Raw genomic sequence first — 13,743 nt, 5'->3', positions numbered from 1 at the left:
AGTGTGAGTGGGTGTGAGTGAGTGAGTGGGTGAGTGTGAGTGGGTGTGTGAGTGGGTGAGTGTGAGTGTGAGTGAGTGGGTGTGAGTGGGTGAGTGTGAGTGGGTGAGTGTGAGTGGGTGTGAGTGGGTGAGTGTGAGTGGGTGTGAGTGGGTGAGTGTGAGTGAGTGTGAGTGGGTGAGTGTGAGTGGGTGAGTGTGAGTGGGTGTGAGTGGGTGAGTGTGAGTGGGTGTGAGTGGGTGTGAGTGGGTGTGAGTGAGTGGGTGTGAGTGGGTGTGAGTGGGTGTGAGTGGGTGTGGTCAGGGGCAGGTGATGGAGATGGCCCTCTGTGTCCGTTGTGCCGCAGTGGGGGTTCAGGGACCAGTTCCGATGATGAATATTTGAAGTCGGATCCCCAGAGAGAGAGAGAGAGAGAGAGCGGCGCTGTGCCGCTCACTCCGGGTTTCTCACTTGTGGTTTCTCTGCTCTGACGGAGTTCCGCTTTATCCAATTACATAATCTCTTGTCTTTTAATCAAAAGAGGGAGAGAGTGAGAGAGTGGGTGAGAGAGTGAGGATTCCCCCTCTCTCTCTCTCTCTCTCTCTCTGGTCTCTGGTCCTACAGGGAATTGTCATCAGGATCTCAACCTTCCGGCAGGAACATGAGGAGCGTCTCAGCGTTATTCCCAACTTTCTTCACCCTCTCCCTAATTACACAGAGCTGCTGTTCAGGTGAGTCTGTTACGTTAAGATTTTTTTCCCCCCTTTCCAATATTACCAACTGATTCATCACATCACTTGGTGTGGTATCTAAATGCACACAGTAAAGTAACCGGTGTTTAGACACTGGGAAAACATCAACGCTACTGATGGACACAGAGGTGGATACAAGGAGTTTGTCAATGTTATTCAGTCTCATTGGAGAAGTCTGTGTGTGTGTGAGGGGTTTATACCCCCAGTCTCTGTATTTGCTATGTAACTCGTGGTGTTAAATATGCTGCAGTTTTTTGGCAAAGCAGAAATGAATGTTTGCCCCAAATACACAATAAAGTTTTTTTGGGGAAAAGTTCCCCAGAACCTGTTCCATTTCGTTCCTCCTCTGAACTCACTCCTTACTGTTCCTGGGACAACAGAACAGCTTCTCCTAATAACATCAGTGTCACTGTTCATTGTGGGCTGGAGGGTCAGACAGTGACAGGCGCAGAGGGAACGAAGCATCAAGATACCATTATAATGTCTAATAAATCTTAAAGAAATAATAATAATCCTTGCATTTGATACAGTGTCTTATCACGTCTTCGAGATGTCTCAAAGCGCTTCATAGGATACACTGTAAAGTGAATTGACTGTACATTTTGTGGGTGAAATAATGATATATATATATATTTTTAGATAACAGAGTAGTTATCACAAGTTTTTGGTCACCCTGTACAAGGTATTTTGGTGGCTGGGGTGGGTGGGTGGGTGGGTGGATGGTGAGAGGGGACGAGAGAGAGGGGTCAAAATCCAGCCTGATCCACTTTCAGTCACATTTTCCGTCAAGCTGACTGAGGGGCACAAGGGACCAAACCCACAACTGCAGCCCCACAATTGTCTCCCATTTGAGATGAATTAACTGAGGACAGAGCAACGAGTAAACCTGGGTCTCCTGGATCATCACATACGTCACATCAAAATACTGCAGACGCTGGAAATCTGAAATAAAACCAGAAGTGGCTGGGAACACTCAGCAGGTCAGATACTCATGGTTCCCAGCCACTTATGGTTTTATTTCATGTAAACAGTTGATACTCATGTTACTAGCAGTGCTTACCCCCCCCCCCCCCCCCCCCGGTATTTATACCAATCATTGTTTTCAAAAAAGCCTTTGGTTACGAAATAAACCTTTTCCTTGTACAATAAAGCTCCCCCAGTGTTTACACCCTGTGGAACTCCATCCCACATTCCCTCCGCCCCACTCCCTCCTTTGCCTCCTTCAAGGCACATCTCAAAAACCTTCCTCTTCGACCGTGCCTTCGACCACCCTCCTACCCCTTATCCCCCGACTCTGCCCTCCACCCCTCCCCGATCCCAACCCGCAGCTCGGGTCCAAATCCCTGACTGTCCTGCGCCTTGAGGCGTCCTCTCGACATGAAAATGTTACCAGGTCTGAAAGGGTTAAGCTACGAGGAAAGGCTGCGTAAACTTGGATTGTGTTCCCTTGAGTTTAGAAGGCTGAGGGGTGATTTGATTGAGGTGTTTAAGATGATAAAGGTATTTGATCGGGTGGATAGAGAAGCTATTTCCTCTGGTGGGGAATCCAAAACAAGGGGGGGGGACCGTCTTAAAATTGGAACCAGACCATTTAAGAGTGAAATCAGAAGCATTTTTTCACTCAAAGGAGGGGAGAAATCTGGAATTCTCTCCCCCAAAAGGCTGTGGATTCTGTATCCATCCACACCTTCAAGAGTGAGGTTGATGATTGTTGGTAGGTCAGGATATTAAGGGATATGGGGAGAAAGCGAGAAATTGGAATTGAAAGGATTAGTTGAGGTACAGATCAGCCGTAATCTAATTAAATGGTGGAACAGGCTCCAAGGGCTGAATGGCCTCCTCCTATTCCTATGAAAGTCGTTGTGTAAATGTAATTTTGCATTATATTGTACATCAAATATTTTGTTTTTTTAAATGAAATGGTGTGACATCTGAATCTAAAGGGACATACGGTCCACATAATGGGCAAGACTGTTGTTTTCAGCAGAGTTTTATTTGGTGCTGCTTCCCTTATAAAACACTCAAGTTAATGGCTGTTTTTAGTGAGCATAATGTGCTGAATAAACCTGTGGGGGCAGTGAGTGGGGTTAAAGCTGGTAAAGCTGAAATAACAGGAGGAGTGGAAACTGCCTTTTGTGCTAAGAACATATTCTCAGTCCAGAGGGATCAGTCAGCTTCAGATTTCTCACATGGTCCAAGTAGAATTATTTTACAGCAATCATTTTTTGTAATTATTATTAATTATTTTTATAACTTATAATTGAAAAGGAAAAACTCGCAGGGTTATGGGGAAAGAACGGGGCAGTGGGGCTGATTGTGTAGCTCTTCCAAAGAGCCGGCACAGGCACAATGGCCCGAATGGCCTCCGTCTGTGCTGTGATATTCTATGGTTCTATTTTATAATCAATCCTAGCAGAAGGGTTAAACTTCCACAGCTCACATCACCAGCAACATTCAAAAGAGAGTGGAATTAGAAAGAACTGGTCCATTAATGCAAGTGTGCAAATAATATATGCTGTATAGTTGCCTAATGAAGAGAAGACTGGTGAGGGAGGGGAGAGGGGGAAAGGAGGGTGGGAGGAAGAGGAGGGGGAGGAGAGGGTGAGGAGGAGGAGGAGGAGGGAGGAGGGGAAGAGATGGGGGACAAGTTCTACAGTGGGAAAAATAATGAGTTAAGATGATGAACCCCTGTGTGAAGCTCCCAGTCTGTAGAGTGGGTTGTTTGAAGTTTTGAAGGTCGATAGTAAAGATCAGAAGAGGTGTCGGAGGCAGGAACATTGATTAAAATAAGCAGTTCATATTCTAGAGCCGGTGTGAGCAGCAGCAACACCAGCTCAACCACAATCTTGTTTTGCAATTTATCCAGAGAGTTAAGAGAATTATCTTGGATTTGAGGAAAATGCGTTTACTCTTCACGGTTTGTTCCAAATGGTGTGTCTGTTGCTCACTTCAAAGGTCTTTAAGGGTTTTAAGTGTTACAACTTAAACTAGAGTGTAAATTGTCCTCGGCGGGAGCTGTCATTTAAATTCTTTCTTTGATTGCAAATTGATTCCGAATTACCAACAGGCGAAATGTTGTGCATGTTACCTTACTCCACACACCTCTGTTTACCAGCAGTAAGTAGGAACCTGGTTGTTAGTTGGTTAGCAGATCGCTTTCCTAGGGGAAATCCCTTCAAAAAACAAAATAATAATAATAATAATAATCCTTGCATTTGATATAGCGCTTTTCACGTCGGGAGGACGTCCCAAAGCGCTTCACAGAACACACTGTAAAGTGAATTGACTGTATATTTGTGGGCGAACGCGGCAGCCAATTGCGCACAGCAATGTCCCACAAACAGTCGTAGATTGAAAATGACCAATTTTATTATTGTTTTTGGTTTTGGAGGAATTATCATTACTGTGTGGAGTAAGGAAACTTGCCCAAGGTTTCGCCCTCTGCCGGGAATTGAACTCAGGTCTCTCACTTGCAAAGCGAGTTCTCTAAGCACTCAGCTACAGGACTCCACATTATTAATTCTTAATAATAAGAATTTGGTAACTCATTCCACAACTGTTTGTGGGACGCTGCTGTGCACACTTGGCTGCTGGGTTTCACTCACAAAATATACAGTCAATTCACTTTACAGTATATTCTGTGAAGCGCTTTGAGACTTTTCGAAGACATGATAAGGTGCTGTATCAAACGCAAGGATTGTTATTATTATTACTGTGAAACAATTATCAGGCTGGCTCAGCTGGTAGCACTCTTGCTTGTTGGTTCAAGCCCCCACACCAGATCTTTGCTGAACTCCAATACAGTGCTGCATTTGATGTGAAAGGCTCTACACAAATTTAATTTGTTGTTGTTGCATTGTTGGAAATGCCATCCTTCAGATCCCCTCTGTCTATTTAGATGGACATTAAAAATCCAATGGCACTATTTGTAAAGAGAAGGAAGTTTTTTCTGAGTGTTCTGACTAACATTCCCCCAGACAAAACTGGCCATTCACTTCATGGCAGCTTGTAGGAAGGACATTGGAAAATTGGCTGCTACACTTCACAGTCATTCCTGTGAATTCCTTGAAGATGTCCTTCCAAGGTGAAGTGTGCTATAATACAAAATGTTCCTCTTTTACATGAAATGATTTGTTATTAAAAACCTTCCTTCATCCTCTGGAAACAGATAATAATAAACCTTGCATTTGATATAGCGCCTTCTCACGTCTTCGAGACGTCTCATACGTCTTCACAGAATATACAGTAAAGTGTAGTGAACTGTATATTTTGTGGACGAAATGCGCAGCCAATTGCACACAGCAGCGTCCCACAAACAGTCGTGGATTGAGTGACCAAATCATTTTTATTTTTAATTTTTTTTGGAAAAGCGATCCGCCAATTGACTAACAACCGGGTTCCTGCTGACTGCTGGTAAATAGAGGCGTGCGGAGTAAGGAAACTTGCCCAATGTTTCGCTCTGCCCGGGAATCAAACCCAGGTCCTCTCTTTTGGAAGGCAAGTGCTCTAATCACTGAGCTACTGGACTCCAGATGGATTTTCCTCTGTTGTGATTGGAAAAGAATCTACATTTTAGCAAGTTGTGATTTGTCTCTCTCAAGTAGAATCAGAAATGTAGCTGCAATCAGCACCATTGTTTATTGGAGGCAAATTGGGAAATTGTCTGTGAATTACAGCAGATTGCTGATCAGTGGTTTCTCTGCAGACAAGTGATATGCTTTCAATTGATTAAAAGTAAAATGATTCCAGAGACAGTCACTGAGGGCATTTTAGTGTTAGGATGGTTGATATTTTCCTACTTATTTGCTGAACCTGAGGAAGTGCATTGGTATTCAATATATTGCAAACCAACCACGGGGTGGGGAAGGGGGTCAGATGGGGGGGAGATCAAGTTCAGGGGGTGGGCGGGGACCAGGAGGGGGGTAAGTGGGGTAAGTGCAGCCAGCTCTGCAGTATTCCAGGGCACTGCTGATGACAGATCAACTTGTCCAGCTCAGCAGCAGGACTTGGAGGAGCAGAACAATCAGGGGGCAGGAGTCTTCCTACTCATCCTATTTAACTGCTTTGAGACATCCTTCCAATGTCCAAGGCACGATATAAATGTAAATTATATTGTTAACCTGCAACCCAAAGCCCTAGTGGGTCGACTGGCTCTCGCTGGACAAGCAGCAGGAAGCTTGCCAGATAGTGTTCTCAATGGCAAGCTATGCAGTTTTAGCTGATTAAATTCCAGCAGATACTCACAGAACTCACTCAGGATTAAGAAGTCTTGGTTCCTGCTAACCGGTACCTAATACTCTTTGGAATTAGGTAAGCAGAATGCATCCCTCCCGAGAGCGAGAGAGAGTGAGAATTCCATTCCAGGCAGGAATTTCCATGTGCAGGTGGGATCAGTCACCTAGTGACGCTCAAACCCATGCTTGTTGGGTGTCAAACAATCAACTAATGACTATCCTTCTTGGGGGGGAGGTAATCGGAGTCTCCTTGGAGCTGAGCTGGCCCCACGGAAACATGCCTGACAACAGAATATCGGAATCGAGCCAGGCCTCTGTGACGATCTCTAGTCCGGTACCTGAGCCAAGCAGGTCCGTAGTATTCCAGGGCACTGTTGATGACAGCCCAGCCCAGCCTGGCTCATCGTCAGGACCTGGAAGGGCCGACCAGTCACTGGGGGCAGGGAATCATTCCACTCATTCCTGTTAATCCTGCAGCCAAAGCTGTAACGGGGAGGGTGGTCTCTAGCTGGACAAGCAGTGGGAAAGCTGGCCAGACAGTGATATCAATGGTAAACTATGTGCTTTTAGCTGGTTAGACTCCAGCAGTTACCCCAACACACACTCTGGGGTCCCCAAGCCTTGGCACTTACCAACCTGCGCCTAATACTCTCTGGAATTGGGTGAGCAGGATGTGTCTCTCCAGGGAGAGAGAGCGCATTCCATTCCAACAATCTGTCTCTGGGATTTCCTTGTGGAGATGGGATGCCTGGAATTGTCAGCTTGGTTTGGATACTCTTTAAGCACAGTGATGGATTTCCGTATGCGTTAGACACCTGGCTGATCAAAAAAAAGGATGGTAACCCCTCCCTTATTATTAGAGAAGTGTAGTTGCCCTCAGTCCGTTGAGGTGAAACAGAATGTTTCAGGTTTGAATCCTGGCCAATCTTCCCAACCCTTCCCTCTTTGGAAATCAATAAATTGTGTACAATATCCTGAGACTGAGCTGGCTTGAGGTGGGAGTGGGGAGGTGAGGGAGGAGGAGTGGGGTGGGGGGATTCCACCTGGATCTACACTTAGCATTTTAGAACTTATTTTAAGAATTGCAGAAACCAGCTTCAAAATTAAGAATAAAACACAGAAGTGGCTGGGAACACTCAGCAGGTCAGGCAGCATCCACGGAGATAGTAAAGTGAGCTAATGTTTCAGGTCGATGACCTTTGGTCACTTTCCTCTCCCCATAGATGCTGCCTGACCTGCTGAGTGTTCCCAGTGACTACTTTCTTTATTTCAGATTTCCAGCATCAATCCACCCACTCACTCACTCACTCACTCAAATGTGGAGGAATCGACATCTACTCAATCCTGTGAGCCAAAGAGGCCTGATGGGTGGCCTGAGCTAGACCACGAGCCTGTCACTCAGTGAGCATTTCAGTGTTTTCAGGGAAACCAGCAAGAGATGCTGAGAGATCGATATTGCGGATGGGTTCTGCTCATTGTTTAGTAGACCACTCAATATGCACACAACCAGCAGCTTTGACGGTCCCCTCTTTCCTACTTGTTTGCCCATTACTGAATAACACTGATCCACTGTTTGCACGACTATTTGTGAGACACTGCTGTGTGCAATTGGTTGCCATGTTTCGCCCACAAAATATACCCTTTACAGTATATTCTGTGAAGTGCTTTGAGATGTGTCAAAGACGTGATAAGGCACTGTATCAAATGCTTTTTCCCTTATAATTCCCAGTGGCCAACATACATTTGCAATGAAGAAATGCAGTTTGGATATGCTTTCAAAGTTCACTGTCGATGTGTATACTTTCTGTACATCTAACCCCCAGTCTTGATCATTATGCACTCACTCATTAGTGTTCATGTGGCAAACATTACTGGAAAAATAAGCATTTGAAACAGATCACAAAAAAACCACATCTGTACCAGCATAAAATTCACTGTCAGAGTATAGCATAGAACAGTAGTGCAGAGCAATTCAAAAGAACTATTAAAAACTAACCATGCATGAATTTAACACAGTAGTTAAATAATTAATCTTTTGTTAGAGTTTTTGAAGTAAACATTGTTATGAGCCTTTTCTTACTTGATAATAAATGATTGATGTAAATCACAGTGAGTTATTATCAATGATAATAAATAAATCAGTCCTGTCATGCCACTGTGTCAAGCAGAGAAAGGGCAAGTGATTAAACAAAATTAATAATGTCCAATAATCTGCAAATAGCTGCCTGCTTCTGGGTTCTAAAAAGTAAATGAAATTTACTGCAGATTCTAGATGAAAGTTAAGAGGTGCTTCACATTATTCTTAGTAATTTTCACGGAGGGTGGGAAGATAGCTGAGAATCAAAGGAGTCTTTCAGGCAGACATTAAACACATCGCTACCCTTACCACACCTCACGCTTTCCCAGAGTAAACAACAAGTTGCAAGACTTTAATTTTCAATAACTCGCATTTGAGTAACTCCAGAATACAGCACCCACCTTAGCCAAAGAAACCATTCCTCACCGCCTGAAAGGCTGGTAGAAACAGTTTCATTAACAACTTTCAAAAGGGAATTGGATAGCTCCTTGAAGAGGAAAAACTTTGCAAGGATATGGGGAAAGAGCGGGGGAGTGGGATTGATTGGGTCGCTCTTCCAAAGCCCCTTCTGTGCTGTGATATTCTATGATTTGGGTTGTTGATGACGGCAGCTGCTCCAAGTCATAAATCCATCATTTAAATGTTAAGAAACAACAGGCAGTTCATCACAGGATGTCCTACAGTCAGAACAATTTTGTTCAAAATGAACCTTACCGTGAGATGACAGCTTTATACATTTTACTGCCTGTAGCTCAGTGGTTAGAGCAAGAGATCTGGGTTCGATTCCCAGCAGGGCGAAATGTTGGGCAAGTTTCCTTACTCCATACGGCTCTGTTTACCTAGCAGTGAGTAGGAACCCAGTTGTTAGTCGATTGGTGGATCGCTTTTCTGGGGGGATTAATCCCTTCAAAAAAAATAATAATGTGGTCACTCAATCCACGACTGTTTGTGGGACGCTGCTGTGCGCAATTGGCTGCCGCGTTTCTCCCACAAAATATACAGTCAATTCACTTTACAGTATATTCTGTGAAGCGCTTTGAGACGTCTCGAAGATGTGATAAGACGCTATATCAAATGCGCGGATTATTATAGATCTGCCACCCAGTGTTCCCCATTGTCACCCAGAGCCTGGTCCTAATTTGAATCACTCAGTGCTGCTTACAGCTCGATCCCTGTGACACGGAAGCTCTCCAAGACGTCGTCCAGTGTGAAGGGCTCTATATAAATGCAAGTTGTTGTTGTCATTGTTGTTGTCACCAGCCTAATGTTGAGCCAGTCACTGAGCTAGGCTTCCCCTTGGTCCTGCTCACACACAATTCACAGAGGATCAAATATTCCCATGGCACTCAGAGACACGCTTCCTTCATATACGAGAGTGATGTACAATCTGACAGCACTACCTTAGCCTTTTCCTTTTGTATATTTTGGCAATTTTTTTTGTTGAAAAAAACAGTAAAAAAAAACCTTGCCTTTCTTGCATATTATTACAGCTCTACAGGAGCAATTTATCATATTTAGTGAAAACAAACCGCTTTGAACTTTTCTATGGACTTGTTGAGCACTTGAGAAATTCTTTAATGATTAGATGGTCATTACTGAAAAAATAGACAACCAACATATAACAGCAGTGAGGAAACATTGAGTCACAGTACTAATTATTGTGGGCTGGGGTCGCAAACACTGGGTTACAAGTGAATACAATGTCCCCAACCAATTTCACTTTGGATACTCAGTCCCCACGTCTTTATAACCTAATAATATATAATAATAGTAATCCTTGCATTTGATATAGCGCCTTATCACGTCTTCGAGACGTCTCAAACGTCTTCACAGAATATACTGTAAATAATAATGATAATAATAATAATCCTTGCATTTGATATAGGCTTTTCATGTCAGGAGGACATCCCAAAGCGCTTCACAGAACACACTGTAAAGTGAATTGACTGTATATTTTGTGGGCGAAACACAGCAGCCAATTGCTCACGGCAGCGTCCCACACACTGCCGTGGATTGAGTGACCAAATTATTATCTTTTTGAAGGGATTATTGCCCCCGGAAAAGTGATCCACCAATTGACTCATACCCGAGTTCCTACTTACTGCTGGTAACCAGAGGTGTGTGAAGTAAGGAAACTTGCCCAACGTTTGGCCCTGCTGGGAAATTAACCCAGATCCTCTCGCTTACGAGGCGAGTGCTCTAACCACTGAGCTACAGGTTTCCATGTGGTGCCGCCCTAATGGGGCAGTGCACGGAGCTGTAACTCAGTGACCAGGAGCTCGCTGGGCTGTGCTCCGTTGTTGGTCTCAATTGGAACTGCATAGAGAAGATAACCTGACCACAGCCTTCTCAGAGTTCCTACTCCTTCCCTCTGCAGCACCCTCTACTAGCCACGTACGTGGGTGGCAGCCGGGTGGGGAGTGTGGTCATCTCTAGGGTCAAATGACCTGCTGACAATCACTGGAAAGCACACATAACTAATGACCACTTTTGTGAGATAACGGAGGGCAACCAAAACCCAGGGAACACCAACCCCAACCAGAAAGAGGACGACAGACCAGCACAGAGCAATATGTCAAGGACATGCTAAAGAACATAAGAACAACAACAACAAGATTGCATTTATAAAGCGCCTTTCATGTCGGAAGGACGTCCCAAGGTGCTGGACAGTTGGGTCAGGACCCGAGCAGGGGGGAAATGGTCAGGGTGAGGGGAGGGATGGGAGGGAGTGAGGAAGGGGTAGAGAGTTGAGAGGGGAGCTGAAGACACGGTTGAAGAGAAAGGTCTTGAGACCGGCCTTGAAGGAGGAAAGGGAGGAAGCGGCGAAGGCACTGGGGGATAGAGTCCAGAGCCTCGGGGCTGAGAGGCTGAAGGCCCGACTGCCGATGGTGGGGTCGGCCGGGCGGGAGACATGGAGCAGCCCGGAGCCTGCTGACCAGAGGGAGCGGGCAGGTTGATAGGGGGTCAGCAGGTCAGAGATGTAGGAGGGATCAAGGCCGTGGAGGACCTTGAAGATGAGGATGAGAATTTTGAACTCTATCCAGATGGGGAGCCAGTAGACCCAGGAGAGGGTTGGGGTGATGGGGTCACGGAGCCTGGTGCGGGAGAGGACACGGGCTGCAGAGTTCTGGATGATCTGCCGCCTGTGGAGGGAAGAGTCGGGGAGGCCGACAAGCAGGGAGTTGGCTCAGTCGAACCTGGTTGTTATCTAGTTCGCCTTCCACCAACCTGGCAGTCGCTTGACATGTCGTGTCCCAAACTATATACTGTATCCCGAGGTATTATTTTCTAGCAGAAATCTGTCTCCATAGGGAGTCCGCTCTATTTAAAAAGTGAAGTTAGCAGTGTATGGTTTGCTATGTGGAAGGTGACATTACAGACGAGGAAATGAAAGCACACTTCAATGGCTTGTGTGGCTGCACGGACTGTACTTCTGAGATCATGGCTGAACAGTATAAAATTTTGATTTATAAAATAAAGCACAATTACTTTTTAATAACCTGCAATCTGGAGACCAGTCATGTGATCCATCAAACTGGTGCCACTGAAATATATTAATTGGTTCAAAATTTATTGAACAGACTACTTTTCGATTTGAGAGAAGAGAGTGAGAGGGATACGGGGCAAGGGCGGGTATATATTAGGGCACATTAGAATATACAGCCCAGAAACAGGCCATTCGGCCCAACTGGTCTACGCCGGTGTTTATGTTCCACATGAGCCTCCTCCTGCCCTTCCTCAACTAAGCCTCAAGCAGAACCTTCTATTCCTTTCTCCCTCATGTACCTCTCCAGCTTCCCTTAAATACATCTTTGCTATTTGCCTCAACTACTCCTTGCGGTAGCATGTTCCATATTCCCACTGCTCTCTGTGTGAAGAAATGTCTTCTAACTTCCCTATTTGATCTATTTGTGACTATTTTATATTGATGGCCTCTGGTTTTGGTCTCCCCACAAACATCTTCCCTATGTCTACTCAATCCAAACCTTTCCTCATTTTAAAGACCTCTATCAGGTCAACCCTTACCCTCCTCTTTTCAAGAGAAAAAGTATATTCAGTGTTTCCTGATAGGTATAACCTCTCAGTTCTGGGATCAACCTTGTGAATCTCCTTTGCACCCTCTCCAGGGCCTCGACATGTGGGGACCAGATCTGCACACAGTATCTAAGTGTGGTCTAACCAAGGTTCTATAGAGGTTCACCAGAACTTCCCTGTTTTTTATTTCTATCCCTCTAGAAATGAACCCAATGCCTGGTTTGCCTTTTTTATGGCCTTATTAACCTGCGTTGCTACTTTTATTGAATTGTGTATGTGTACCCCTGGATCCCTTTGCTCCTCTACACCATTTAGGTTTTCATTTTCCAGGATGTATGTGACCTCCTTATTCCTTCTACCAAAACCTCACACTTTGCCATTTAAATGCCCACTCAGCAAGTTTATTAATGTCTTGCTGTAATTTGTTGCCGTCCTCCTCTGTATTAACTATTCCCCCAATTTGGTGTCGTCCACAAATTTTAAAATTGTACAACTGATCCCAGAGACCAAATCATTAATGTATAATGTGAACAACAGTGGGTCCCAATACTGATCATTGTGGAACACCACTGCCCACCCCCTGCCTTGATAATGTAATTTCATAGTTCCTTTTTGCCCTCCTAATGTTTTTTTGACTTCTTTCCTAAGCTGTTCATATTGTTTTTTGTCATACTCTCCCTTGTTGTTTATATACTTAGTGAACGCTTCTTTCCTGAGTCTCAACTTTGCCATATGTCTTTATTCATCTGGTGTCTCATTATTGTTTAGCATTATCTTGTTTTTTAGCGGAATATGTTTCTCCTGGACTCTATTGATCACCATTTTAAACGTTGACCATTGCTGCTCTATCTCTTTGTTGCCAATATTGTTTTCCAGTTGATTTTCCCAAGTTCCATTCCCATCCCCTCAAAATCAGCTTTTTATCCCCAATCTATTGCCCTATTGCCTAGATGTTCCCCTACTCGTGCTTCTCTTACCTGCTCTGGTTCATTTCCCATTACTGAATCCAGCAGCGATTCCTCCCTTGTTGGGCCTCTTACATACTGGGTAAGAAAGGAGTCCTCTACACATTGAAGGAACTCCATTCCCTCATCCCCTTTACCTACCTCTTCTAGCCAATTTATTTAGGGGTATTGAAATCCCCCATGATTATTACTCTATGTCTTTTACTCATTTCCCTAATTTGCTTGCACATTTCTTCCTCTACCTCCCTTCCACTATTAGGTGGTCTGTACAGTACCCCTATTTGTGTGGTTGATCCCTTCTTATCTTTTATCTCTATCCACACAGATTCTGTTTTTATCTTACTAATGGCTATTTCCCTTTTTTCTAGTGCCATGATGTTATCCCTAATACATAGCTACTCAAAGCAATTGGCCTTGAGGTACAGGTCAGCCATGATCTTATAGAATGGTAGAACAGGCTCGAGGGGCTGAGTGGCTTCCTCCCTTATGTTGCTATGAGAGAAGAATTGGGCTTCACACATAGTTCTGGGGAACTGGGCTCTCACCTGTACCTGATATTATGGAAATTGTAATTTTCCTGCCTCTGCATCATTAGGTATTGTGAGTGTGATGGTTTGCAGGAAAATTCTGTAAGGACTATGCGTTGTTTAAATGTGAAGGACAAATGAACCTGGGGGAGAGGGTCAATGATTTTCCATTCAGA

At 44.5% G+C, this 13,743-nt stretch overlaps 1 protein-coding gene and 1 non-coding gene across 3 annotated transcripts in view; one reads left to right on the top strand and one right to left on the bottom strand.

Moving 5' to 3' along the window:
- The first annotated feature begins 542 nt into the window (after positions 1 to 542).
- Positions 543 to 13,743, top strand: part of LOC103189626 (carbonic anhydrase 15) — a 54,656-nt gene continuing 41,455 nt past the window's right edge. For both annotated transcript variants that reach the window (XM_007910076.2, XM_007910077.2), the window contains exon 1: positions 543 to 708. In XM_007910076.2, coding sequence (XP_007908267.2) covers positions 639 to 708 — 70 coding nt within the window. In that variant the 5' untranslated portion in view covers positions 543 to 638. The remainder of the gene's footprint in view (positions 709 to 13,743) is intronic.
- trnat-cgu lies at positions 10,189 to 10,263 on the bottom strand. Its single transcript has one exon. It is a non-coding gene; the product is annotated as a tRNA-Thr (tRNA).

The sequence above is a fragment of the Callorhinchus milii genome, unplaced genomic scaffold (assembly GCF_018977255.1).
Source record: "Callorhinchus milii isolate IMCB2004 unplaced genomic scaffold, IMCB_Cmil_1.0 Scaffold8, whole genome shotgun sequence".
Taxonomy (NCBI): Eukaryota; Metazoa; Chordata; class Chondrichthyes; order Chimaeriformes; family Callorhinchidae; genus Callorhinchus; species Callorhinchus milii.
This window is presented reverse-complemented; position numbering and strand designations above follow the sequence as displayed.